Genomic DNA, 27,150 nt, shown 5'->3' on the forward strand with positions numbered 1-27,150 from the left:
GGGTCCAATGCATCTAACCTGCTTTGCAATCCTCGCCACTCCATTATGCCCATGTCACGTTAAAGATCGAAGATAACGTTACGTTAGCGCCGTAAGCTAACAAGCTAACCCAGAGCCGAGCAAGACTATTGTGCCTATTCTGTGACCCAAAACATGTCCCTGCTGTTTTATTCCGCAACGGGTCCAATGCATCTAACCTGCTTTGCAATCCTCGCCACTCCATTATGCCCATGTCGCGTTAAAGATCGAAGATAACGTTACGTTAGCGCCGTAAGCTAACAAGCTAACCCAGAGCCGAGCAAGACTATTGTGCCTATTCTGTGACCCAAAACATGTCCCTGCTGTTTTATTCCGCAACGGGTCCAATGCATCTAACCTGCTTTGCAATCCTCGCCACTCCATTATGCCCATGTCGCGTTAAAGATCGAAGATAACGTCACATTAGCGCCGTAAGCTAACAAGCTAACCCAGAGCCATAGGCAGAGAAGTGGGGACTGGGAAGGAGGGTGCATTCTCGGGATAGCCCCACTAACAGGATCTGGCCGGCTTTTCCAGCCAAAATACAGCTCTGTGACAGTGAATAGGATATTAATATCGAGAGAAAAAAAGAAAAACAAACCAAAAACAGTGAACAGGAGGTCTATTTGTATTAAAAACAATAGATTGTTTTTCATTTAAATGTCTGAAAGAGCTCAAAAATAAAAATGTCAAATAATATTTCCATTGCCTTTTTTTGTTGATTTAAATGTTACCGATTGTGTTAAATGGGCATATAATATCGTCTCATATCGATCGCAGGCACCTGAATCGAATCGTATCGTGGCAGACTGTGTGATATCGGATAATATCGTATGGTTGTCCAAAGAATCGATATCGTATCGTATCGTGATGAAACTGGTGATTCCCACCCCTACTATGTATGACCAAAGGCCTGTCTGAACAAATGTGTTTTTAGTTGTTCGATCACCCCTTGTTTTCAGCCTGGACCTGGGGACCACCAGGAGGTGCTGATCGGCAGATCTGAGTGAGCGGGTGTTGGTGTAGGGATGGATGAGTTCAGTGATGTAGATAGGGGCCTGGCCGTTGAGTGCTCTGAGGAGTGCTCTGAAAGTGAAAGTGAGGACTTTGAAGTGAATTCTATAGTGTACCGGGAGCCAGTGCAGGGATACCAGAATGGGAGTGATGTGACATGATTTTTTTGACCTTGTGAGTAGCCTGGCTGCAGCATTTTGGACAATTTGTAGTTTGTCTGTGGATGATTTGGTGTGAGACAGGTGAAAAGTGAGTTGCAGTAGTCAAGCCTAGAGGAAATAAAAGCATGCACGGACAGTTCTAGTTCAGAGTGAGATATGATGGTGCGTAGTTTTGCAATGTTTCTGAGGTGAAAGAAGCAGGTGCATGTGAGTGTTTTGACATGTTTGTCTAGGTTCATGGCCTGGTCGAAGACAACACCCAGGTTTCTCAGGTGGGGACGTATGTTGTCTTTAAGGGACCCCAAGTGAGTGGCCACTCTAGCTGCAGTCTTTTCAGCTGCTACGATCAGCACCTCCGTTTTTTTGCATTTAACTGGAGGAAGTTACTCCCCATCCAGCTCTCAATGCCGAGCAGGCACTCCTGGAGAAGGCTGAGTTTCTCCAAATTGTCGGGCTTAAAAGAGCAGAGTAGTTGTATGTTGTCTGCGTAGCAGTGGTATTTAATGCCGGTGAATTTATTGATGAGGAGGCCTAGGGGAAGCATGTAAATGGCAAAAAGGAGTGGTCCTAGCACCGATCCCTGTGGTACCCCACATGAGAGGGGGGTGGGGTCCGATTTAAAAGGACCCACAGCCACGAGAAAGTTCTCTCCCTTAAGTAAGAGGCAAACCAGCTTAGAGCGCTCCCAGAGATGCCCACCCACTCCCTGAGCCTGTCCAAAAGGATGCTGTGGTTGACCGTATCAAACGCTGCGCTCAGGTCTAACAGGACCAGAACAGAGCATTCACCAGAGTCAGCAGACATCAGGAGATCGTTGGATACTCTGAGAAGGGCAGATTCAGTGGAGTGGAGTTTGCGGAAGCCAGTTTGGAATTTGTCACAGATGTTATTTTGTGACATGTGGGTGGTGAGCTGGTTGGCTACAACCTTTTCTAACACCTTTGATGCAAAAGGCAGCTTGGAGATGGGTCTGAAATTATTATGGATGGTGGGGTCTAGGTTGGGCTTTTTAAGGAGTGGTTGTACGACTGCCTCCTTAAAATAGATTGGGACAGAACCAGAGGCTAGGGATGAGTTTATGATAGTGACTAGACTGGGGCCAACAGAGCAAAAAACGTCCTTGAAGTTTATATAAGCCGATATAAGCCGGAGTCTTGCTGGAGTATTTAGACCCCGCCTGCACAGCTCAGCTCAGCCGAGAAAAGAAACCACATCGTTTCAAATGGGGTGCAATAGCTAAGAAAAGAGACCTCAGCCAATGCCACAACTACAGAGGAATCATGCTTTTATCAGTGCCAGGAAAATCTTCAACAGAATCCTCCTCGAACGAATAAAGAAAGCGGTGGATCCGCAGCTAAGAGACCAGCAGGCAGGCTTCCGGCCCAATAGATCATGTGTGGACCAGATTGAAACCCTCCGAATCATAGTCGAGCAATCATTGGAATGGAACTCTCCACTATACATCAACTTCGTAGACTACGAGAAGGCATTTGACAGCCTCCACAGAAACACCCTCTGGAAACTGCTTCGACACTACGGCATACCAGAAAAGCTCGTCAACATCATGAGGAACTCCTATGAAGGAATGACCTGCAGAGTCATACACAGCGGACAGCTCACACGAAGCTTCCAAGTGAAGAACGGAGTAAGGCAAGGCGGTATACTGTCCCCTTTCCTCTTCCTCCTGGCCATCGACTGGATATTGAAGACCACAACAGCAGAGGAGAAACAGGATCCAGTGGACACTCGCAACACAACTGGACGACCTAGACTTCGCAGACAACCTTGCCCTACTATCCCACAGTCGACAACAGATGCAGGAGAAGACTAACATACTGGCAGACACCTCAACACAACTAGGCCTCAACATCCACCAAGGAAAGACCAAAATACTCAAGATCAACACAAACAACGAAGACCCATTAAACCTGGAGGGAACAGTACTTGAGGAAGTAGAATCCTTCACCTACCTAGTTAGCATCATAGATAAGAAGGGTGGCACGGAGGCAGATGTCAGAGCAAGAATCAGCAAGGCAAGGGCCTCATACATCCAACTAAAGAACATCTGGAGCTCCAAGGTAATCAGTCAGCAGACAAAGATCAGACTATTCAAATCCAACATCAAGCCAGTACTCTTATACGGATCAGAGATGTGGAGGACAACCCAAGATCACAATGACTAGAGTGCAGTCATTCATCAACAGATGCCTGAGGCGGATCCTGAACATCCACTGGTCAGATACCATCAGTAACGACGATCTCTGACAGAACGGGCGAACAACCAGTGGAAGAACAAATCAAGAGAAGAAAGTGGAGATGGATTGGCCACACACTACGTAAACCAAACACCAGCACCACCAGACTGGTTCTTAGATGGAACCCCCAAGGCAAAAGGAAGAGAGGCCGGCCCAAGAACACCTGGCGCAGGGACTTGGAGACAGACATCACACAGAGCGGACTGACATGGAAACAGCTGGAAAGCAAAGCACAGGACAGAGGACCCTGGCGAACTGTTGTCGACGGCCTATGCTCCCCCAAAAGGAGCGATAGGCGTAAGTAAGTAAGCGGCCGCAAGGCGTTAGGCGGCGGTATTGGACCGCTGCGGTCTCGGACAGAGTGTCGCCCAGTCCTACAGCACAGCAGGATGAATAATGAATGGAAATAGCGAATAAAAGAAACGCATCCAATAACGAGTATACTCGTTGTTGGCAGAATTCGATTGGCGGACTATAACAAGTTAACTTGTTTTTTGGCACAGAAACGGTTCATTAATAAATAAACAAAAACGAAAAAAACCTACTTATGTCGACGAACATTTCCAATAGGCCTAACTAAATAACAGATTACGTGCATTAAAAGGCTGAAAACAACCATTAACGAAGCAACAATAGTATTTTTAATGAGGCTATTATTATTATTATTATTATTATTATTATTATTATTATTATTATTATTATTATTATTATTATTATTATTATTTTGCAACAAGATAGCCTACATAGAACATAAATAGCCTGTCTCAGACTGACTCACATGCACAGTCCCGATGCCAGCATATCGACATGGTCATACGGGAGCCCATGCAGCCTGCATCACTTACTTACTTTACTTAGGCCTTTTATTCCTTTCGGAACATAGGCCATTGATGAAACGTTTCCACCCCCGTCTGTCTTGAGCCATCCTCTCCAGCTGTTTCCACGTCAGTCCCCTCGTCTTGAGTTCCTGCTCAGTGTCTCTTCTCCAGGTGTTTTTGGGTCTGCCTCGCTTGCCTTGTGGGTTCCAGGTTAATGCCTGTTTGGTTATTGCGGTCTTCACAATCAGTCCAAAAACACAGGTATATAGAGGTGCTGGTGTGGCAGCTTTGCCAGCATGGGGAATCTCCCCGCATTGACTTTCAACCAGTCAGTCGGATTTGTATCCAGGGATAGGGAATGGCTTCTTTTAACTGTTACACGAGGTGGTCTGCCATATGCCGACCCGGTAAATGTCTAACGTTGGTTAGTAACAGGTCTTTAACACTATGGGTGCCGGAGGTTAAATTCATGCTATACCATGGGTTGCCAGCTCTATTTGTCTATGGATAAGTACCCCTTCTTTGCATGGCTATAACTTTTTAAATTCTATTGCTAGATTGCCATTATTAGGGCCCATTCAAGGTCCTATATGTATTGTTCATGGTGTAGCAACGTTAAACTTTTTCATTCACATATTCATAGTAAAGTATGGTCTAATGTATAAGTATGTTTTCATCTCTTTCTGCAGCTTTCTCCAGAACGTGATTTATAGCCCCAAATGCATTATATTGATGATGAAATACAGTTTGGTAGGAATCTGTGCGAGATAAAAAATTTCAATTGGACGTACTTCTAGAATTTACTACACGTCATCTGATGTTGACCGGATGGGCGAGGGGGCGTTTATAATTCCGTGGGCAACGTTATACCATTCATCTAATGTGGGTCATATGTTCATCATAGCAGTTAGTAAAGAACACGTTAGAATATAACGCTAAAACTCACCCCAGTCTCCTCGGGCCGTTGGGCGATCAGCGTGGAACAGAATTTTTTCCATTATGGGATGTCGAAATACCCGATCTATTTCCAGGTTGTATAATGGTATATACACGTCCAAATCATGTTGTTTTTTTGAGTTATTTCCACCGATCGATGTTCACTGTGTGAAGACTGAGTCTCTCTAACATTAGCGAGTGCCCGGACCACATATGGAGTGAGTCCTGCCGGGTTAAAGGTTGACATCCGGTTTTTCGATCTGCCGATCGGCCACCAGATGGCGCTCTTGAACCGCTAGAGGATTGAGAGGAGATCAGAACTGTGTGTCAAGGCTGCAGAGGGGAAATATGATTCCGATCACAGATTTTTGAAATATTGATATCAAAGACGAGTTCCGGCGTTTTCGGCAGTTTTCGGCAGTTAAAGTGTTAATAAAGTTTTCAATCAGACAAATGTATAGAAAAGCTTTTATTATAACATTCGTTGCAGTCAAATCATTATGCCTCGTTTGGTCATCCTGCGGAGCGCTGGCGGGGAGCTAACTTTATTAGCTACAGTATGTTTGTTCTCGCATGCATATCAATGGCGGACTTCCCGGAAGTAAAAAACGAATAAGCGCTTGCCGATTGGTGGTAAGAACAGCAGAGGCGGGTGCAAGCGGTGTGACGTAATTGGCAGAATCGACTTGTCAATCAAAATGGTTCTGTTGCCATCTACCTGCATTGCTTTGGTTGAGAGAGATTGTGCTCTCTTATTAACACTCATAAACAAGTCTTGAGCAAGACAAGTTAGTCGGTTATGAAAGCCAGTGAGTATTGTATGACTCAGACTTCAGCAATAATCATGACTCATGAGCATTATAAAATAAAAACACACATGGCATGGTGGAATTAATACCATAAACATATTTCTTGATGTTTCCTTTTTTTAATTAAGTAAAGAGGCCTATGTTCATATCTGTGAGCATAATTTGTAACACAAAAAGAGAGACGTGTAGCCTATTTATTTATTTAACACTTTGATCGCCAGGCTTAAATTCAGAATAAACCATCCCACGCCAGCTCTATTTGTCTATGGGGATGTTTACCTTCTTTGCAGGGCTATAACTTTTTAAATTGTATTGCTAAATTGACATTACTATTAGGGATGCACGATAATTATCGGGCCGATAATTATCGGGCCGATAATTATCGGGCCGATATCAGCAATTATGACGTCATCCCGATAAACCCGATAACGTTATTGATAGCTCCGATAACATATAATACATTTTTTGGTTAAAAGAAATCCGGTGTGGGTGGATTTGGATGAAGGGCGCTTGTTTTTATTATAGCCTCCTCCCGTTTTGCCAGTACTGTGGTAAAACTGATAGCGTGTGGTTTAGGAACAGGGAGTTTTTCACAAACCCAGCGCTCCCTTTCTTGGCTGTGACGTAGTCACGCTACATTCGGAGACAGACAGTCGATCTGCCAATTACGTCCCACCGCTTGCACCCACCTCTTCTTCTTACCACCAATCAGAAGCTCTCGTTCGTTTATTTACCTCCGGATTGTCAGCCATTACTCTACTCGGAGCTAACGTTATCTCCCCGCCAGCCACATTGACAAGTACCAGCGCTTATACATTACTGGCAAATGTCTTGTTGCACTTGTGGCAACGAGCGTTGTCAGCATCGACTTTAGTAAAATAGACCCAGACTTTTGAACGTTTCGTTCTGTCCGCCATTATGAGAGCAGAGCTGTCTGTACTCGGCAGCGCAGCACCCGTGTGTGTGTGTGTGTGTGTGTGTGTGGGAGGAAAAGAGAAGAGAGGAGAGAGCACAGCACAGCCCGCTCCCCGCGCAGGCAGAGACACAGAGGCAGGAGAGATATAGACAACGGCCAACAAGATTAGTTTGCGACGTTTAAATTCCTAAAAAAAAAACTCCATAATTTCTCGAGTACCGATAGCAGTACCGATGACGTCGGAGCTTATAAATACTAAAAAAAAAGAAATTGACAAAAAAAAAAATATATATATATATATATATATATATACATTTAAAAAAAATATTATAATACAATAAATATCGGCTTGAGGAGCATAAAGTTATCTATCGGTGTCAAAAAATCAATATCGTGCATCCCTAATTACTATGGCCCATTCAACGTCCTATATCTATTGTTCAGGGTGTAGCAACGTTATACTTTTTCATTCACATATTCATACTAAAATACGGTCTAAAGTATAAGTATGTTTTTATCGTTTTCTGCAGCTTTCTCCAGAACGTGATTTATAGCCCCAAATGCATTATATTGATGATGAAATACAGTTTGATAGGAATCTGCGCGAGATGGACGTGCTTCTAGAAGTTACTACTGATCATCTGATGTTGACCGGATGGGGGGGGGGGGGGTCGTTTATAATTCCGTGGCCAACGTTAGATGATTCATTTAGTGTGATGATCATTATAGCAGTTAGTATCGAACACATTAAAAATAACGCTGAATCTTACCGTAGCTTCCTCATAGCGTTGGGCGATGAGCGTGGAACAGAAATATTCCTATTATGGGATGTAGAAATATGCGATCCATTTCCAGGTTGTATAATAGTATATACGTCCAAATCATGTTGTTTATCGAGTTATTGGTAACGGATTGCTATCCGTTGTGTCTAGCTCGAGTCCTGGGACTATTACCGAGTGATCGGACCGAATTGAAATGAGCACCAGCTTCCATTTCCTGTTTCCGCTCTGGGCGATCCGCCGATCGGCCACTAGATGGCGCTCTTGAACCGTTGGAGAGTTGAGAGGGGCTCAACAGTAGATCTCAAGTCTCCGGGGGAGAAATATGATTTCGATCACAGATTTTTGAAATATTGATATCAAAGACGTGGTACGGCGTCTTTGGCAGATTGAGCATGGCGGGGAAAGGCGTCCTACGGCGTTTTTGGCGATTAAAGTGTTAATATTTTATTTATTCATTTTATTATTATTTTATTTGTTGCCATGCCTAAAATAATAGTCATAGTAGAAAAGACTCGCGCACATCCCAAATGTAGTCACGGGTGCTAGACTCGAAATAGATCTGTAATGTTTGTGGAAAAAAAGTCTGCACACCATCGTGTTCCCAAGTTTTAATGTACTTGAACACAACGTTTCGGCCTGTGGCCTTTTTCAAGTGTCTAAAATAAGTCAAGCATAGGGCTAAAAAAAACTCATAAACGATAATAAAAAAAATTGTTATATGGTTATAATAAAAGCTTTTCTATACATTTGTCTGATTGATTGAAAACTTTATTAACAGATTGCAAAATGGGTACAATACAGTACAGCTCAGTGGACTGGAGGATGAAGACCAGAAAAAGACTTTCGGCTTTTTTACATAAGGGTCCTCCATTTTCAATTCATCAAAACATTTAGAGACATACAAATATACAGTAGTTTCATAATAATAATAAAAAAAAAGAAGAAATTATATAAAAAATATTTTTTTTTGCCACAAATATCTGTATCGGCCGATTGTGTTAGTTGAACAATCGGTATCTGTGGCAAATTTTCATATCTGTGCATCCCTATAGAAAACAATGCTAAACACTGGAAAAGGCCATTTATAAGACAGGGGACCTTATCTCTTCTGCCCCCTTAACAAGTTAGCAGAGTTATAATGCTAAGCAGGAAAGTGTTGCTTCAAGTTCAAGGCCATATAATTTTTTTTTTTTAATATATAAAAAAAATTATTATTTTCAGGATTAACACTAAGAACCTAACATCAAGATATCTATAAAAGATTACAAATATTTCCGAATTTTAGGGCGGTTAGGTGGCCGAGCGGAGATTGCGTTCGTCACCAGCCCCGGAGCTGAGCTGGATTTGCCTGTTCGAATCCAGCTCACAGCTCCGGGGTTGTCACCAGCTTGGCTGGCCGTCTGCACTGATACAATTGGCTGTATCAGAGGGTGGGAGAAGCTGTCGGGGTGGGTCCGGGTCGTTGTAAACAGCGACTCCTACAGTTCGGTCGGGGCGCCTGCTAAGCGCGGATTGGACGTGAGGGGGATAGTGTGGTCCTCCCACACGCTACGCCCTCTCAATGAGAATCCGCGCTGCCAGGTGAAAAGAAGCGGTGATTGGCTGGACGTGTGTCGGAGGAAGCACGTGGTAGCCTCCACTCTCCCAGATGATCTGACTGTGGGGGGTAAGTGCGCAGCGACCAGGAAGGGACTGGGAATTGGCATACGACTAACATTGGGATGGGAGAAAATCGGAGGAAAAATGGAGGGGGAAAAAGACCAATAATAATAATAAAAAAAAAAAAAATCCGAATTTTAACCACTTATCTTCCCGTTTGTTTGATAGTAAATCCCTTTTTATGGAAAAAAAAACCCAGCAGAAATCTGCATTTATTTCATATTTATATAAGTTTTCAACCCCATAGTGCAGCGTGGAAAGTCTGCACCAAGTCCTTGTGAAAAGATTACTGTCTTTATATTTACAAATGATTGACTAATTCGGTCAGAAATAGCTGACGTTAGTATGCACCAGTTATTGGTAATATTTCCAGCGGGGGGTACAGTACACATTGTCCGGGTAAAATCTCTCAACACAGAGCCCCTCCCGTAAGAGCGAGCCCTCTTTTGTCACCAGTGATCAGCCGGGAGCAGATAGGGGCGGGACCAATCACAGTGCTCCGATGTTGCCGTCTAGGTGGTGATACAAGCCGGCTTGCTCTGAGGGAAGGAGCCTGTTCACGCTAGTGGGCTAGTCGCTAAAATATATATCGTTTTATATATAATTGTACCAACACAGATATTAGGCAGTACACACATTGTCCTGCAATACATCTAGAGTGAATGCACAGCTACATTCGCCATATATTTCTATCGCTGCTGCGGTCTACAGTGAAATGCACACACACACACACACACACACACACATACACACACAGGTGAGACGGCCCAGCGCCGCCTCCCTCCCCTGCAGAGCAAGCTCTGGTGCGGGTAGATTATTCTGACAGCCCCGCCTACTCTGTCTCCCTGCTACAAGGGGAACATAGAGCAACAACGCCATCTTCTGTAGAAAAGCAGGTGATTGCTCTAAATTAGGGATGTTCGATATTGGCTTTTTTACCGATATTTTCCAACTCTTAATTTCCGATACCGATATCAACCGATACCGATATATGCAGGGTTTCCCCCCACAAAAAACTGAATAATTTCAGGTAATTAACATTACATATCTCTTATTGTGGAATTAACACAACATTATGCATACTTTTGACAATAAATAAAATCTGAATTTGTTCTTACTTGCTTGCCTGGGTAAATAAAGGTTATAGAAATGTAAAAAATAAATATATATATATTATTTTGAAAACCGATACAGATATTTTCCGATATCACATTTTAATGCCGATATCGGTAGGCCGATAATATCGGACATCCCTACTCTAAATATCCCCTGGCCTGCATAATATCTTGTGTATATGCCTTGAAATTAATTAATTGAAAGTATATGTATAATTACAGAATCAAGGAACAGCGTTTAACATTGGAGTCAATGGGAAGAAAAAAAACCTTATGGTTAATTGGCAAGCTACAGTGTATAATTTTTTTTAGAGCTATTCTAGTGATGACCATTTAACATATTGGATATATATCGAAAATTACCAAACGGACCCAATTTCATGACATAATCATCAACACAGCCATCGTTGTACACAGAAACACACACAAAATAGTCGCTAAGGGGGCAGAAGAGTTGTTTAAGGACCCCCTCAAAAACGAGATAGCATATCTCAAGGGGTTTATCCTTCAAATAAATTTCAAATTTCAAATGAACACCACAGTGGTGACTCGCCAGTCCTCGTGATGTAGTAGCAAGTGGCGGTAACATAGCTTTCGGTTGTCAGGGCAGTCCAGCTGTCTGTCGTCAATGCAGCCTTGCGAGCACAGCAGGGTTCGAAATTAACGGGGGCTCGGGGCAAAATGCCCTTGAAAATGGACAAAATGCCCCCGAAAATCAGTTAAGGGGGGCAGAAAATGCCCCCGACAGTTTACTAATTATATATATACCGGTAATTATATATATGATCTACAGTGCGAGCATTTCCCTTGTATTTGCCCCTAATAATATGTGTGTGTGCGCCACCCGGAAAAATCATTTACTCGAGACGAGTGACGATTACAAAACAGCTCCGCTGTTATAATAGTCCCACATTACACAAGGCGCATAAACGTCCAATCACAGTAGCGCCCGAAAACAAAGTCACGGTACCGGCTTAGGCAAGTTATACATTCAGAATCAGACAACGCAAAAAAATCAGCCAGCCATGAAGCCCATTCATTTTTATTTTGAGCAAAAGAGAGCCGAGGAGAAAGAGGGGAATCCGGCTGACATGGCTTTTGAAGTGATATTCGCACGTGTTTTTGCGGGTCCAGTCCCCACGGTATGTTGACAGAATTCGCAAAACACCTTATCGACTGAAGCATAAAAGTCATTAGGATACTGCTCTGCTCTGAATTTAGGGCTTAGTGGGGAATTTCTTCCGACATTAACGTTAACGACGCACCGAAGCAGCTAGACGCTTGGAAATTTCTCCGTGTTGTGTGTAACACGCAGCGGTCCCCGCCTTCTCCCTCCTTGCAACAAACGTTCCACCCAAAAACGGAATTTCTATTTCATAATGAATTAAATAATTGTATAAAGAATTTTCAATGTTCTGTCATCTAATAATATATTCCATTACCTTTCCTATCTGTATCAAAGTCAAAATGTTGGTATCATAACAACACTACAACATACAAAAGCAGCTTGACAACCGATATCCTTTGCGTTTGATTGATTGAAAACTTTATTAACAGATTGCAGAATGGGTACAATACAGTACAGCTCAATACACACAAGTTAAGGGGATGCTGACCAGAGAAAGACTTTCGTCTTGTTTACATCAGGGTCCCCCATTTTCAATTCATAGTGTGCACACGCACAGTATAATAATGCATGAGATAAATAGTTAATAAACTCTGTGTTACTTGAACAATTTTCACTGTGCTCTTAAATTTCTTTGTGTGCTCCTAAATTTTTATTTAGATTTTATTTATTAACATTTTATTTAGGAGCACATGTGCTCCTTGGGAAAAAGGTTAGCGTAGAGCCCTATATATGGAGACATTAACATTACATTATCTAACATAGGGACGAAGACTGTAAAAAAAAGTGTCAACAATGTTTTATAATCCTTATGTTAATTTTCATCATAAAAATTCAGTGCCCCCAAAATACAAAAAAAAGCCCCCGAAAATCAATTAAGGATGGCAAAAAAAGCCCTTGATTTTTTTAAATTTTTATTTCTAACCCTGGAGCACAGGTAACGTTGGCTAGCTTTGCGAGCAACTCCTAACTTTGCATCAGTGTAGCTCTCCTCGATGTGCGAGGTGGTTGTGCCTCAGGATGGGATATGGCACGCGCTGGCTCAGGCAGGTGTATCATTTGCCGAAATCCTTCGCCGTCAACTGTATCGATCATGCCGTTTTCGATAAATGCGCAGACTGACTTGGGTTATTTTTTCAAAATCAATGCTTCTCTTAGCCTGCTTCATTTTACAAGTTGCCGTCGCTCGTGTTTTTTTGCCTCCTCGTCATAGTTATATTGCGTCCTCTATCTGTTCATTAAAAATGCTTTGAAAATACACCATTCTACTAGGGCTGACCTTCGATTTATTTTTTGGAATTCGAAGCCTCTGGGCCGAGATTAGATTTGAACACTTTGGTCGCCAGGCTTATATTCTTAATATACCATCCTCCGCCAGCTCTATTTGTCTATGGGGATGTTTACCTTCTTTGCAGGGCTATAACTTTTTAAATTGTATTGCTAAATTGACATTACTATGGCCCATTCAACGTCAAGTATCTATTGTTCACGGTGTAGCAACGTTATACTTTTTCATTCACATATTCATACTAAAATACGGTCTAAAGTATAAGTATGTTTTTATCGTTTTCTGCAGCTTTCTCCAGAACGTGATTTATAGCCCCAAATGCATTATATTGATGATCAAATACAGTTTGATAGGAATCGGCGCGAGATAAAAAATGTCAAATGGACGTGCTTCTAGAAGTTACTACTGATCATCTGATGTTGACCGGATGGGGGGGGGGGTCGTTTATAATTCCGTGGCCAACGTTAGATGATTCATCTAGTGTGGGTGATATGATCATTAGAGCAGTTAGTATCGAACACGTTAAAAAATAACGCTGAATCTTACCGTAGCTTCCTCATAGCGATGAGCGTGGAACAGAAATATTCCTATTATGGGATGTAGAAATATGCGATCCATTTCCAGGTTGTATAATAGTATATACGTCCAAATCATGTTGTTTATCGAGTTATTGGTAACGGATTGCTATCCGTTGTGTCTAGCTCGAGTCCTGGGACTATTACTGAGTGATCGGATCGAATTGGAATGAGCACCAGCTTCCATTTCCTGTTTCCGCTCTGGGCGATCAGCCGATCGGCCACCAGATGGCGCTCTTGAACCGTTGGAGAGTTGAGAGGGGATCAACAGTAGATCTCAAGTCTCCGGGGGAGAAATATGATTTCGATCACAGATTTTTGAAATATTGATATCAAAGACGTGGTACGGCGTCTTTGGCAGATTGAGCATGGCGGGGAATGACGTGGTACGGCGTTTTTGGCGACCATAGTGTTAATTCGAAGCTTCGAAATAAAAATTTAAAAAATAATTATGTTGTGGGACTTGTACAGCACTTTGTTCAACTTTGTCAGTGCTGTAAAGTTTAAATCTTAGACAAACTAAACACTTTGCTTCCATGAAATATTGTAAGCCGTCATTTGAGGCTTTATAAAAGCAGCACAATGAACACAAATCTGTCAGTGCCGAGTCCGACCTCATCTTAAATAACAAACAGCATTGCTTGTTGTAGTTAACAAAGAGAGGCAGAGTTGATTTTGCACTAAAAAAAAAAATAAAAAAAAAATTCATATATATTTTTTTTAAACATAATCGAATTTTATTTTCATATTCGAATCCCATGCCCATCGAACAAAGCTTCAAAGTATTTAAGACAGCCCTACATTCTACTGACGGCTACAATGTAATAAGAGATCGACAACATTGTAACATCACAGATCAATCAATCGGTCTTCGATGAATTGTTAACATCCCTAAAAGCTACGTTAGAGTCCTATATATTTATAGAAGACTCTAAAGTTATATCTCTGATCAGCCAGTAACTTCTTACCCTCCTGGACCTGTATGTTGTCTCCAGGTCTGGCTGAGGTCATGGCTGGACTTGGAGTGGAGAAACTGGACAAGCTGATGCCGGACGTGGTTCAGACTGCCAGCAAGGTGGATATCGCCTCCCATGTCAGAGACGGTTACATCATGATGTTCATCTACCTGCCACTCACCTTTGGAGAAAGGTTCACCCCCTACATCGGGCCTATCATCCCCTGTATTCTGAAGGTATGACCTCCTCTGCTGTGGCCCAGTGTATCAAGTCACTCTTCAGATCACGGTGGTGCAGTGGTTAGCACTGTTGCCTCATAGCAAGAAGCTCCTGGACCCCAACAGGGGGCCTTTCTGTGTGGAGTTTGCATGTTCTCCCCGTGCTTGTGCAGGTTTCCTTCCTCCCGGTACTCCCAAGTTCCTCTCTAAGTCATTAAAGGGGCACTTCACCAAAAAGCAATGCTAATTTATTTTGCACATAATCTGACACGCAGTGTGTGGCTGCTCACTACTCCTAAAATAGATGGGATGGGTAAAATGCAGAGGACAAATTTCCCCAAGAGGATTAATAAAATTACTTATTGTGAAAAAATAAAACATAACTTCTCTCTGGCTGCCATTGAACTCATCCTCTCTGCCCTGTGTTGTAACCCAGGCTTTGGCTGATGAGAATGAGTATGTGAGGGACACCGCGCTGCGTGCCGGCCAGCGCATCATTAGCATGTATGCCGAGACCGCCATCGCTCTACTGCTGCCTGAGCTGGAGCAGGGCCTGTTTGACGACCTGTGGAGGATCAGGTCAGACATCAAACACTCAACAATACTTAAAAGATTTACTAATTGTTTTTTAATGGTGGTTTAACTTGTTGTCCGTGTCATTCGGTTCACAGGTTCAGCTCTGTGCAGCTGCTTGGAGACCTACTGTTCCACATCTCTGGAGTGACAGGAAAGATGACGACGGAGACCGCCTCCGAAGATGACAACTTTGGCACAGCACAATCTAATAAGGTATGGTCAGTCTAATTGAGTTACAGCAGCTGCTTTATCCAGCCGCTCGTGTTCCGAAAGACATGCATGCTAGGTTTCCTGCCATTGCCCTTGACCAAGGTACTGGCAGTACCCGCTGTGTGGCTGCCCACTGCTCCTAAAATAGTTGGGAGGGGTCAAATGCAGAGGAAGAATTTCCCAAAGGGGATTAATAAAGGTAGAACATAACTTAATACTGTATCACTCTCTTCACTCCAGGCCATCATCGGGGCTCTTGGTCCTGAACGGCGTAACCGCGTCCTGTCTGGCCTGTACATGGGCCGCTCAGACACCCAGCTAGTGGTGCGACAGGCCTCCCTCCACGTCTGGAAGATAGTGGTATCCAACACGCCCCGGACCCTCCGAGAGATCCTCCCCACCCTCTTCACCTTGCTTCTGGGCTTCCTGGCCTCCACCTGCCCTGACAAGAGAACGGTACCACCGCATTTATTATTTATTTTATGACCACCCATGTATCTCCTTGCAGACATTTGTACTATAATCAGGGTTCGCACAAGGTCCTTGAAGTGCTTAAAGTGCTTGATCTTTCTTCCTTGAAAACAGCCCGTTTTTTAAAAGTCCTTGAAATTCAAATCAACCATTCACATTGAATGTTTTGTTCATCCACGATAAAATTGTTCTGAATCAAGAAATTACATTTTTCTTTTTTCTTTTTTATGTAACTGTCGGAAATTGGTTTTAAGCCATAAATATTGTATCAAATATTTGTCTATAAAAAACAGCATTTAAAATTGAATTGTATCCTTTTAAATGCCCTTTTAAAATAAAAAAATAGTGCTTAGGAAAGTACTTGACAGTCCTTGAATTTCATATGTATCTCTCTGCAAGCCTTTGTGAACTGAATGTGTTTTCTGTGGGTTTCAGATTGCGGCGCGAACCCTGGGAGACCTGGTGAGGAAGCTGGGAGAGAAGATTCTCCCAGAGATTATTCCCATCCTGGAGGACGGGCTGCGCTCGGACAAGAGCGACGAGAGACAGGGAGTGTGCATCGGCCTGAGCGAGATCATGAAGTCCACCAGCAAGGATGCGGTCAGTCACTCGACACTCTGCTCTTACTTACGTCTGCTTGTCATCTGTAAATTTTTCCACTATGTTTTCAAAGGGGCGGTAAAGTGAAGAATCTGCTTTTAATATGTCAGATTATATGTGACTAGCTACAGACCTTGGGTCCTTTAGAGACATCTTCAAAAAAAATTACATGATATGAAAGTACAGATTCATACCTTCAAAATAAGCCATCACTTGAAACATTTGGGGGGATACTTTGCAATCTATGTCCTATGAATCATGGTGATATCACAATACGTATTCAGAGATACAGGGCCTTAACACTTTCCGTGCCAGCCATGCGGTGCCTAGGAACCCTGTTGCGTGCCACCGCCCACTTCAATGACAGAGCTCTCATATTTTTGCGAACTCATAAACTATATCTTAAATTATGGCTGTGTCTAATATGGCTGTCGCTAGAGCTGCCGCGATTACCGCATTACCGCGGTATCGCTGTTACATCACGGCCACCGCAGAGTAGGCTGAATACCGCGTCACTGCTGTTTTTTATAATAATAAATTACCCTCCTCTCGTTGGGCTTGCGGCTCTGCAGATATACCCTACTCATCTATCGAGGTTCCAAGCGACCCTATTGGGTACCAGAAAAGTCACGTGAAACATTGCAGACCACTGATTGGTCAGAAGAGAGACGCGTCACGTTGTAGCGTCATGCAGTGTGTTACCACCAATCGGCAAGCGCGTATTAGGTTTTTACTTCCTGAATGTCAGCTCATCACAACACGGCTAATAACGTTAGCTTTAACTCTCCGCCGGAGTGGACTACCATCGCTCCTAAGGAGTACTAAACGAGACATAATGATTTTACTGTCTGCAACGAATGTTATAATAAAAGCCCTTCGTTCTATACACTTGTCTGATTGAAAACTTTATTAACAGACCGCAGAATGGGACAACTCAGCACGCTCTGAGCAAAGAAAGGAACTGAGATATGAATAGAGTATTGCTTGGCTTGCTATGGTCCGGTAAATACGCTGATGTTATTGAACGTATAACTATATAATGTTAATGCCACAAAACGAATGCCTTTATTATAAAGTAGTAACTTTATAGTAATAATAATAAGAAACGGTCGGGGGGGTTAGGGGTAACCACCCCTGCCCGCGACACCGAGTGAACTGCGCACGACCAGAGGGGAAACTTCGAATCCGTGTTTCACTTTCAATAACCAATGCGTGCTTGCCGAATCCCAAACAATATTCATGCTGCAAAGTCATCCTCTAAAGATAGACATTTAGACTAGAGGCAGGCTATATGCTATAAAGAGTAGACTACTACTAAAAAATAAAAATGCATTCAAATTATTTTTTTTTGTGCGTGCGGTAATAACCGCAGCGGTAGGAAATATTTTGCAAATGTTTGCGGTAAGGAAAACATCAATACCGCGGCAGCTCTAGCTGTCGCTTATCAATGACTTGTTTGCAGTCAACATTGTCGAAGCGGATTGTTTTTTATTTGGTTAATTTCCGTTTTATACCATTTTGAAAAACGCTCGTTTTTTTTTAAGTTTCAGAAAAAAATTAAGATTCTGTGATAAATGCCCTTTACTGGAATACACTGGAATACACAAAACATGTATAAATCAAGTTCTGGAGAAAGCTGCAGAAAACGATAAAAACATACTTATACTTTAGACCGTATTTTAGTATGAATATGTGAATGAAAAAGTATAACGTTACTACACCCTGAACAATAGATATAGGACGTTGAATGGGCCATAGTAATGTCAATTTAGCAATACAATTTAAAAAGTTATAGCCCTGCAAAGAAGGGAAACTTCTCCATGTTAAATAGGGCTGGCGAGGGATGGTAAATTATGAATTTAACCCCGGCGATCAAAGTGTTAAAAGGAAATGCCGTTTTGTCAGGAAAACGCGTTTTCCTAGCGGCAACGCTGAAAGGGCGTTTTCGTTTTGGTAACTCGTCGACAACAGTGCCATGTAATTTGCGCGATACAGAGCCGTTCTTGCCCAACGCACATGCGCAGTAGTAAACACCGACGCCAAATTCTCCCCTGGCTGGACCTATACAGGATATCAGCTGCGTCCTCCTCAGATTGCCTGTAGCTGCGGCTAAACTAAAATCATATGTTGTCAAGTTATTGTTATAAGGAACCCAGTCCAAAGTACAACAGTCTGCATCCCCTTAACCCTTTATCTGCCAGGGATTATTCTGATCTTAATCCCCTCTCTGCCACCACTGTAAGTCTATGGAGATGTTCCCCTTCTTTGCAGGGCTATAACTTTTTAAATCGTATTGCTAAATTGACATTACTATGGCCCATTCAACGTCAAGTGTCTATCGTTTAGGATGTAGCAACGTTCTACTTTTTCATTCACACATTCATACTAAAATACGGTCTAAATTATAAATATGTTTTTATCGTTTTTCTGCAGAACGTGAGTTATAGCCATAAATACATATATTAGATCATCAAATGTAGTTTGATACCGATTGACGTCAGATAAAAAAAATTCAATTGTACAAGGTCCTAAACGTCATGCCTCATCATCTGCTGGTGACCGAGGGGGGGGGGGGGGGGGGGGGGGGGGTTATAAGTCCGTGGCCGACGTTAAATCATTTATGTAGTATGGGCGATATATAGATCAGAGCAGTTTATATGGATAATAATAATCAAACACGCTGAAACTCACCACAGCTTCCTCGTAGCGTTGGGCGATGCTACTGGAGCAAAAAGATCGTTATTATGGGATGTCGATCTAGTTGGTCCAGTTCCAGGTTGTATAATACTACCGTACTTTTCGGACTATAAACCGCGGCTTTTCCCCCTGTTTTTCGACCCTGCGGCTTATATAACGGTGCGGCTTATATGTGGACAAAACCCGAAAATCTAAATATTGCTTTTTTTACTGCATTGAAATGTTATTTATCTGTTCCCTTATTTGCTAAACTTAATACAAATGAGTTCATTCTTGTTTTTTGTCCGACAGTATTGTGTCCCAATGGGAGTAATTCTCTGTAGAGGTGGGAACTTAAAGCTCAATATAAGAACGGCCATGCACCACCACCCACAGAATCGAGAAAGAGCAATCAATCTGTCAATCCTTTCCATGTCCGGGCCGGGTGAGGTTTCCCGCGTTGAGTCAAATTAAGCCGCAGGCTCCACTCCTTACATATGGTAATTAACATTAAAACACATGCGGCTTATAGTCCAGTGCGGCTTATATATGTACACATCATTCAATTTAGCTGCTGCGGCTTATAGTCTGGTGCGGCTTATAGTGCGAAAAGTACGGTATATACCTCCAAATAACGTTGTTTATTGAGTTAGGGTAACCGATCGATTATCCAGTGTGTCGAGATGGAGCCCCGGGAGCGATAGCGAGTGGCCGGACGAAATATGGGTGAGCACCACTTCCGGCCGCTAACTTCTGGTTTTGGCGATTCGCCGATCGGCCACCAGATGGCGGTCTTGAACCGTTGGAGAGTTGAGAGGAGATCTGCAGCACCCGTCAAGTCTCCGTGGGTGAAATATGATTGCCATGACAGATTTTTGAAATATTGATCTGGAAGACGCTGTACGACGTCATTGGCAGATTACGCATGGCGAGGAATGACGTCTTAACACGTCATTGTCGATTAAAGGGTTAACAATTGTTTGTATCGAGCCGTATTGTATTGTACCCATTCTGCAATCTATTCTGTACGATAGCCACAATGCTATACTGTTATAATGGCATATCCCAATCACGTTAGCACGTAAGCTAACAAAATCGGCGATCTTTTTGTGAGACTTAACTCCGCTCTTGGTGGTCAATTGTGTTGATCTTAGTTTTGTTTCATCAACAAATCATCAACAAATGAGGCAGAACACAAAGTGAATGTATCCGTTTTTGTTTATTGCACTTTGTTTCTCGCTGAAAAATAAATGCTATGTTGCTAAATGGTCATGCGAGGTATTTAAAGATGGTGGCTTTCTGAGATTTTGAGCAGGATGTGGAGTGACTCGTTCAACCTTTGATTGGTTGAAAATGGCCTTCATGTTTGAACTACATCACCACCTACTGCTTTGGCATTGTACTACATGTATATACATCACTCGTGGTCAGGAGGCGTCTATATTAAAGGCAGCCGAAGAGTGCTTCCGCATTGGCGTTTTGCGCTCTGATTGGCCGATCGTGCGCATGCGCATGAGCCGCGACGCGCTCCTCTAGCCAGGAATCGAAACTCTGTTTAAGCTCCAGAGAGCGAGGCTGAAAATCCACAGTTCTTGCCCCACTAATGGGAGCCGAATCCCGGATCCGAGTTTTCTGATGAATACCCCCAAAATATGGAGGTCCCGAACGCAATTAAGTATTGATTACGCCGTAACGAATCATTAAAAAAATATACCGTTAACTGGAGTATGTTGTTTCTTTACATATATGTTGGATTAGAGAATTGGTTTGTCATGACAATCTAATAAAAAAATCGCGATTTACCCGGTGGCTACAACAACACACATCATTGTTTACAATGAACGGTGGGGCTAATCGACACGGACGCGTTAAACTAACCTAAAGTTAGTTGTTCACCAACAATCTACAGACACAAACAAACACAGAACCGGACTGTTATATTAAATTAATTGATTGCTGTTTAACGCGTCCGATTATTCCCATCATGTCAACTCTTCCTCTCCTTGTTAACTACAACAAGCAATGCTGTTTGTTACTTAAGATGAGGTCGGACTCGGCACTGACAGATTTGTGTTCATTATGCTGCTTTTATAAAGCCTCAAATGACGGCTTACAATATACAATTTTGGCTGGTAGCTCTCGGGCTAGGTGGTAAATAAAAAAGTAGATCTTGGTTCAAAAAAGGTTGGCCACCCCTGCTCTAATCCAACATATATGTAAAGAAACAACATACTCCAGTTAACGGTATATTTTTTTAATGAATCGTTACGGCGTAATCAATACTTAATTGCGTTCGGGACCTCCATATTTTGGGGGTATTCATCAGAAAACTCTGATCCGGGATTCGGCTCCCATCAGTGGGGCAAGAACTGTGGATTTTCAGCCTCGCTCTCTGGAGCTTAAACGGAGTTTCGATTCCTGGCTAGAGGAGCGCGTCGCGGCTCATGTGCATGCGCGCGCTCGGCCAATCGGAGCGCAAAATGCCAATGCGGAAGCACTCTTCGGCTGCCTTTTAATATAGACGCGGTCAGGAGACAAAACGACGTCTAACTTGCCTGCCATTACATAGCGTTCTGAAAAACGAAACTGAAACTAATAGTTTTGGCCCTAATGTAACCGCAGCCTAAGAGAGAAGGGGGCAATTCACTTACATGTAAGACAACTACAACTACCCAGAATTCATTGTAATCAATGTCACCCCTCCTCTCTAGAGCAATTAACACCTGGCAGCTTTCCAGGGCCTTTGTTATTACAATGACTTTGTCTTGTGACCCTGCAAACTGCAACCTACAACAACACCCAGAGAATAAAGGAAAATAGTCATGATAGTAATAGTAAGATATAGATAGTAAGTACTGTAAAACCCAATACAAATATATATATAAAAAAAACATGATGATAAACAAGAGAACAGAGCATCTCATGAACTTATGTCGTGGACTTTATGGATGCACTGAAACCGTTAGAGTTGAGCTGTTGGTAATTGTTAGTTTTACCTAGGATAGCAAGCATCTCAAAACATTGTCATCATAGCCATCAACAAATGACGTCACCGCCATCGTAAACTGCGGGCCAGCCAAGAACAAAAAGGCCCCCCCTCAACTGTAGTCTATTAAATTAATTTATATGACATTAGGTAATAGGTAGCATTAAATCCAATCTAACGAATTTTTTCGCTCATAAAATTCTTAACATGTTAAAATGTGATTATAACAGACGGCTGTTTAACACATCCTGCGTCAAAGACGTCGTACAACGTGTTTCAAGGTCATGCTAATTCTGCCATTCCACGGCGTACAACGTTATTGAGATCATATTTCATTTTTTCGCCATGGTATTCATAATGCCCTCACCCAGCCTCGGCTGATACAGTGCGAGCCTGCACAACTCTGCAACGCTTCAATACTGCCGCCTGGTGGTGATCGGGCGAGTTACAACCGGAAATGGATCTCTGGTGATCTCAGTGTACCGGGGAAATGCGTCCGGCAGTCACATATTGTTGCGGGACTCTAGACACACATCTGTGTATATGGATCGCTGCCATAACTCAATAATCGATATGATTTGGGCGTTTATTTCGCCATACAAACCGGAAATGGATCTAGTCGATCAGCGTCAAATAAGTGGGATCTTTCTCCTCCAGTCTCATCGGCGAACGGTAAGAGGACAGTAACGTTACTTTCAGCGTGATTGTTTATTATTATTAATGCAAACCTCTGATCAATATATCACCCATACTACATAAAGCATTTACCCCCCCCCCCCGTTCATCCGCGCATGATGAGTCATAACGTTTAGGATCATGTACAGTTGAAATGTTTAATATAGCGTGTATCGGCAACAAACGGCAGTTGATAATCTATATATGCGTTTATGCCTATAACTCAGGTTCTAGGAATTACTGCAGAAAACAATAAAAACATATTTATATTCTAGACGGTATTTTCGTATGAATCTATGAATGAAAAATTATAACGTTCCTACATCCTGAACGATGGATAATCGATGTTGAATGGGCCATAGTAATGTCAATTTAGCAATACAATTTAAAAAGTTATAGCCCTGCAAAGAAGGTGAACATCTCCATAGGCTTAGAGTGGTGGCAGAGAGTGGTATGAGAGGGGCAAACTGCGTGGCAGTTAATGTGTTAAGATAGAAGTGTAACTTAATGTTACACTATGCATGCTTTTTTCAAACGTTTTCGTTTTCTCCTTTATGATGAAAGCAGACCCCTCTGTCTGTCTGTGCTTCAGCACCTCTCAAGTACCCTGTAATGAATTAGCTGTAATGAACAGCGCTCGCACACACCAGACAACACCCCTTCAGAGGCTCCGCTGAGCTCCCCGCAAATGTAGTCTTTTTCCAAGCTTCGGAATACATACTGTCGGAAAATCTAACAATAATTAACTCATTTACAAGTTGTATTAAGTTTTGCAAAAAGGGAACAGAGATAGAACATTTCAAAGCAGTCAAAAATGCAATATTTCTATTTTGACCTATTTCTGAAAAGTGAGAAATTTTCGCGATTTCTGAGCAATGTAACTTGCCGTCACAAGTCGGCCTAGACCATGCAGAGTCACATATTTTAGACTAACAAGGCCTAACAAAAATAATGGTTGGTTTCAGGTTGCCGACCGACCCTGCCGATTTAGGTGCGACCCAATATATTTTATGAGTTTAAAAAAAAATTATATATTAATTTTTTTTTTTTTTTTTTTTTTTTTTTTTGAATAAAGTTTCATAGAAATCTTAGTCAAACATTTAGTATTATGGATATTAAACATGCTGGCAGAGTACATGCATCCATGTTGTTGTGAACATTTTAACCCTTTCACTGCCACACGACAGCCGGTTAACCCTTTCACTGTGACAATACAGAAGGTTAGCCCTTTACTATCACACAACCGACGGCGATGCTCCATCATTAGCTCCGCATCCGCGGAGCTAATGATGCTAATGATGGAGCATCGCCGTCGGTTGTGTGATAGTAAAGGGCTAACCTTCTGTCGTGTGGCAGTGAAAGGGTTAATTAAATAAAGAAATTCCCTATCCATAGTCGCCGTGGGAAAGAATAAAAAAAAAAAAAAAAAAATCCCTACCTACCCATGGCCAAACTGACAACCAACCTGAAACCAACTATTATTTTTGTTAGGCCCAAAGGGCATTTCTATGTATATCAAAACACTTTGGTGAAAGAGAATGAACGTGAATGTATTCTTCCACAGGTGCTAGTGTTCTCCGAGTCCCTGGTGCCCACTGTGAGGAAGGCTCTCTGCGACCCCCTGGAGGAGGTGCGCGAGGCTGCAGCCAAAACCTTCGAGCAGCTTCACGCTACCATCGGCCACCAGGCACTGGACGACATTCTGCCTGCCTTGCTCAAGCAGCTGGTGAGTCGGGACACAAGTGGGGAACACAAGCAAACTGCACGTATTATACCTCTAAACTATATGTCGAAGCAAGGTGGGACACACGGAGAGGAATATAATGATCACGTCTGTTCACAGGATGATGAAGAGACGGCTGACTTTGCCTTGGATGGTCTGAAGCAGGTTATGGCAGTAAAGAGCCGCTCTGTGCTGCCCTATCTGGTACCAAAGGTAAGCTGACTTTGTTGACCTGTGAAGCTTACCTTGTGTTTCTAGGCAACAAGGATGCTGCTAGCCTGTCGCTTTTGTATTTCCACTTCTTATGTGCACGTAAAACAGTATTGATTAAGGGATATATTCGTTTTTTGAGGTCCATGAATTTTGAATGAAAAACGCCAGGGCCTGTGTTCTTTTCATTACAGATATCTTTGTTACATGAGGAATGAGCTAGCTAAACAGAATTGTTTGTAAAGATGCATTTATTTAAAATTTGGTTTGGCAATATCCACAAGCACAACGCCGGCAACCAGAAATAAAAAAACAAGATAAACGACTGGGAAAGAAAGTGAATAGCTCAAACTGTATAACAACTGAATAAACTGATTTGAGACTCTTCTCTCTTGTCCTGTCAGCTGACTGCTCCTCCTGTGAACACACGCGTGTTGGCCTTCCTGTCTGCTGTGGCTGGAGACGCTCTGACTCGCCACCTGGGGGTCATTCTGCCCGCTCTGCTCTCTGCCCTCAAAGCCAAGCTGGACACTGAGGACGCAGCGCAGGTAACGCCACCATTCACTACCCATGGGATAATGGTGACAAAATCATTCATACCAGGGTAGGAAGTAATCTTATTCTACAGGGGGCATTTTCTGCCCATAAACTGCCATTAATGGGGGGGGTCATCGTCATCATCAAAATCTTTCCAATTGTGACACTCTGGTTATACAAGCTTTTCAATTGTGACACTCTGGTTATACAATCGGCTTTACAAGCTTCCCACTGGTCATTGACTTTGAAGGAATGTCATGGCATTTTGAGAGGTGAAATCCAGACGGGGAAATTCTGGGAATTTCTACGGTGAAGTCAAGGCATTTTACAAATGGGTCACTTGACAGGAACATTAAAGGATGTATTTTACTGCCTATTTTACACACATTTGTTGCATTAGATGGTGGTTGTCAGCTGTTGTTACACATACCTGCACATTTCCAGGATCAAAAGTATAAATGCATGCACGACCAGCTATGGTGGAAACCAGAGTACTTATCCATTTACAAATCTTCTGAGCTGGTGAATGGCAGAAAATGGAAATTCTCCACCATCATCAAGCAAGAGTCTTGTTTTTCATCTGGCCCTAAAGGAACGTTGACTACTTATTTTCCATTCTCTACCCGTAATCCCATTTTCAGGAGCATTTCATGAACGTTCAGTGGCGTTTTTATGCTCAGTCAATTTTCAATCATTGTTCATAGATAGATAGATCTTTATTTGTCATTGTTGGTACAACGAAAATTTGTTAGGAACATCACCACTGGCATACAAACATAAGATATAGCATGTGCAAAATAATAATGTCAATAATAATAGTAATATAGTAATAAAGTATCAATGTCCCAATGTCCTCAATATATAACATACCATTGTCCCAAGTGCATTTAGTGCTAGTGCAAATAAATTAATAAATATAAATATTTCAGTCCAGTGAGTTAATGGAAGGGGGGGGGGGGCGGGCGTTGACTTGCAAAGGATGAAATATTGAAATATTGTATAGTGCAGCAATGCAAGTCCGGTTCACAGTTATTGTTGTAATGTGGGAGTGGGAGTTATGTCACCGGGGGTGGGATGCGGGAGGGGGGCAAGTTGATGTTCGTCGTTGAGCATCCTGACAGCCCGTGGGTAGAGGCTGTTGGTCAGTCTGCTGGTTCCGGACTGGATGGATCTGTACCTTCGACCAGAGGGCAGCAGTTGAAAGAGATGGTTTGCTGGGTGGTACTGGTCTTGTAAGATATTATGTATACGGCGTAGGCAGCGGGAGGTAAAGACTGTGGAGATATCTGGGAGGCTAGCTCCAGTGATCCTCCTCGCAGCCTTGACCACTCTGTGGAGGGCCTCCTTCTCTGCCCTGGTGCAGCTAGTAAACCACACCAGTAGTCCGTACGTGAGTACACTCTCTACTGCGCAGTGGTAGAAGTTGGCCGTCAGTCCCTGTGGGAGTTTTTGTACCATTCAATGTATATTCTCTTTTGTTTGATAATCTTGGAGATGGTGTTTCTGAATCTGTTTCCTCTCCCTTCAGGAACTGTGCAGCTGCCAAACCGTGATCCTCTCTGTGGAGGATGAGGTGGGCCAGCGCATCATCATAGATGACCTGTTGGAGAACACGCGGGGATCCGACCCCGGCCTCAGACAGGCTTCCGTCACCATGCTCCATGGCTACTTCGCCAGCACCCGTCTAGACTACAGCAACCACACACGCACCCTGCTCTCAGGCCTCATTCGCCTACTCAATGACTCCAACCCTGAGGTCCTGGTCCAGAGCTGGGACACCATCAACTCCATTACTAAGGTGAAACATATTTGACAAACTTGGGGTGTCCCCCTCTTGTCA

The 27,150-nt window shown here is 42.8% G+C and overlaps 1 protein-coding gene across 1 annotated transcript in view; it reads left to right on the top strand.

Moving 5' to 3' along the window:
- Positions 1–27,150, top strand: part of gcn1 (GCN1 activator of EIF2AK4) — a 111,432-nt gene that overhangs the window by 76,512 nt on the left and 7,770 nt on the right. The window contains exons 40-48 of the mRNA XM_084327530.1: positions 14,468–14,664; positions 15,083–15,225; positions 15,318–15,435; positions 15,673–15,888; positions 16,339–16,503; positions 24,405–24,566; positions 24,684–24,776; positions 25,178–25,321; positions 26,839–27,108. Of these exons, the coding sequence (XP_084183656.1) occupies positions 14,468–14,664; positions 15,083–15,225; positions 15,318–15,435; positions 15,673–15,888; positions 16,339–16,503; positions 24,405–24,566; positions 24,684–24,776; positions 25,178–25,321; positions 26,839–27,108 (1,508 nt within the window). The remainder of the gene's footprint in view (positions 1–14,467; positions 14,665–15,082; positions 15,226–15,317; positions 15,436–15,672; positions 15,889–16,338; positions 16,504–24,404; positions 24,567–24,683; positions 24,777–25,177; positions 25,322–26,838; positions 27,109–27,150) is intronic.

This window comes from Notolepis coatsorum (genome assembly GCF_963971535.1).
Source record: "Notolepis coatsorum genome assembly, chromosome: 1".
NCBI classification, from domain to species: Eukaryota; Metazoa; Chordata; class Actinopteri; order Aulopiformes; family Paralepididae; genus Notolepis; species Notolepis coatsorum.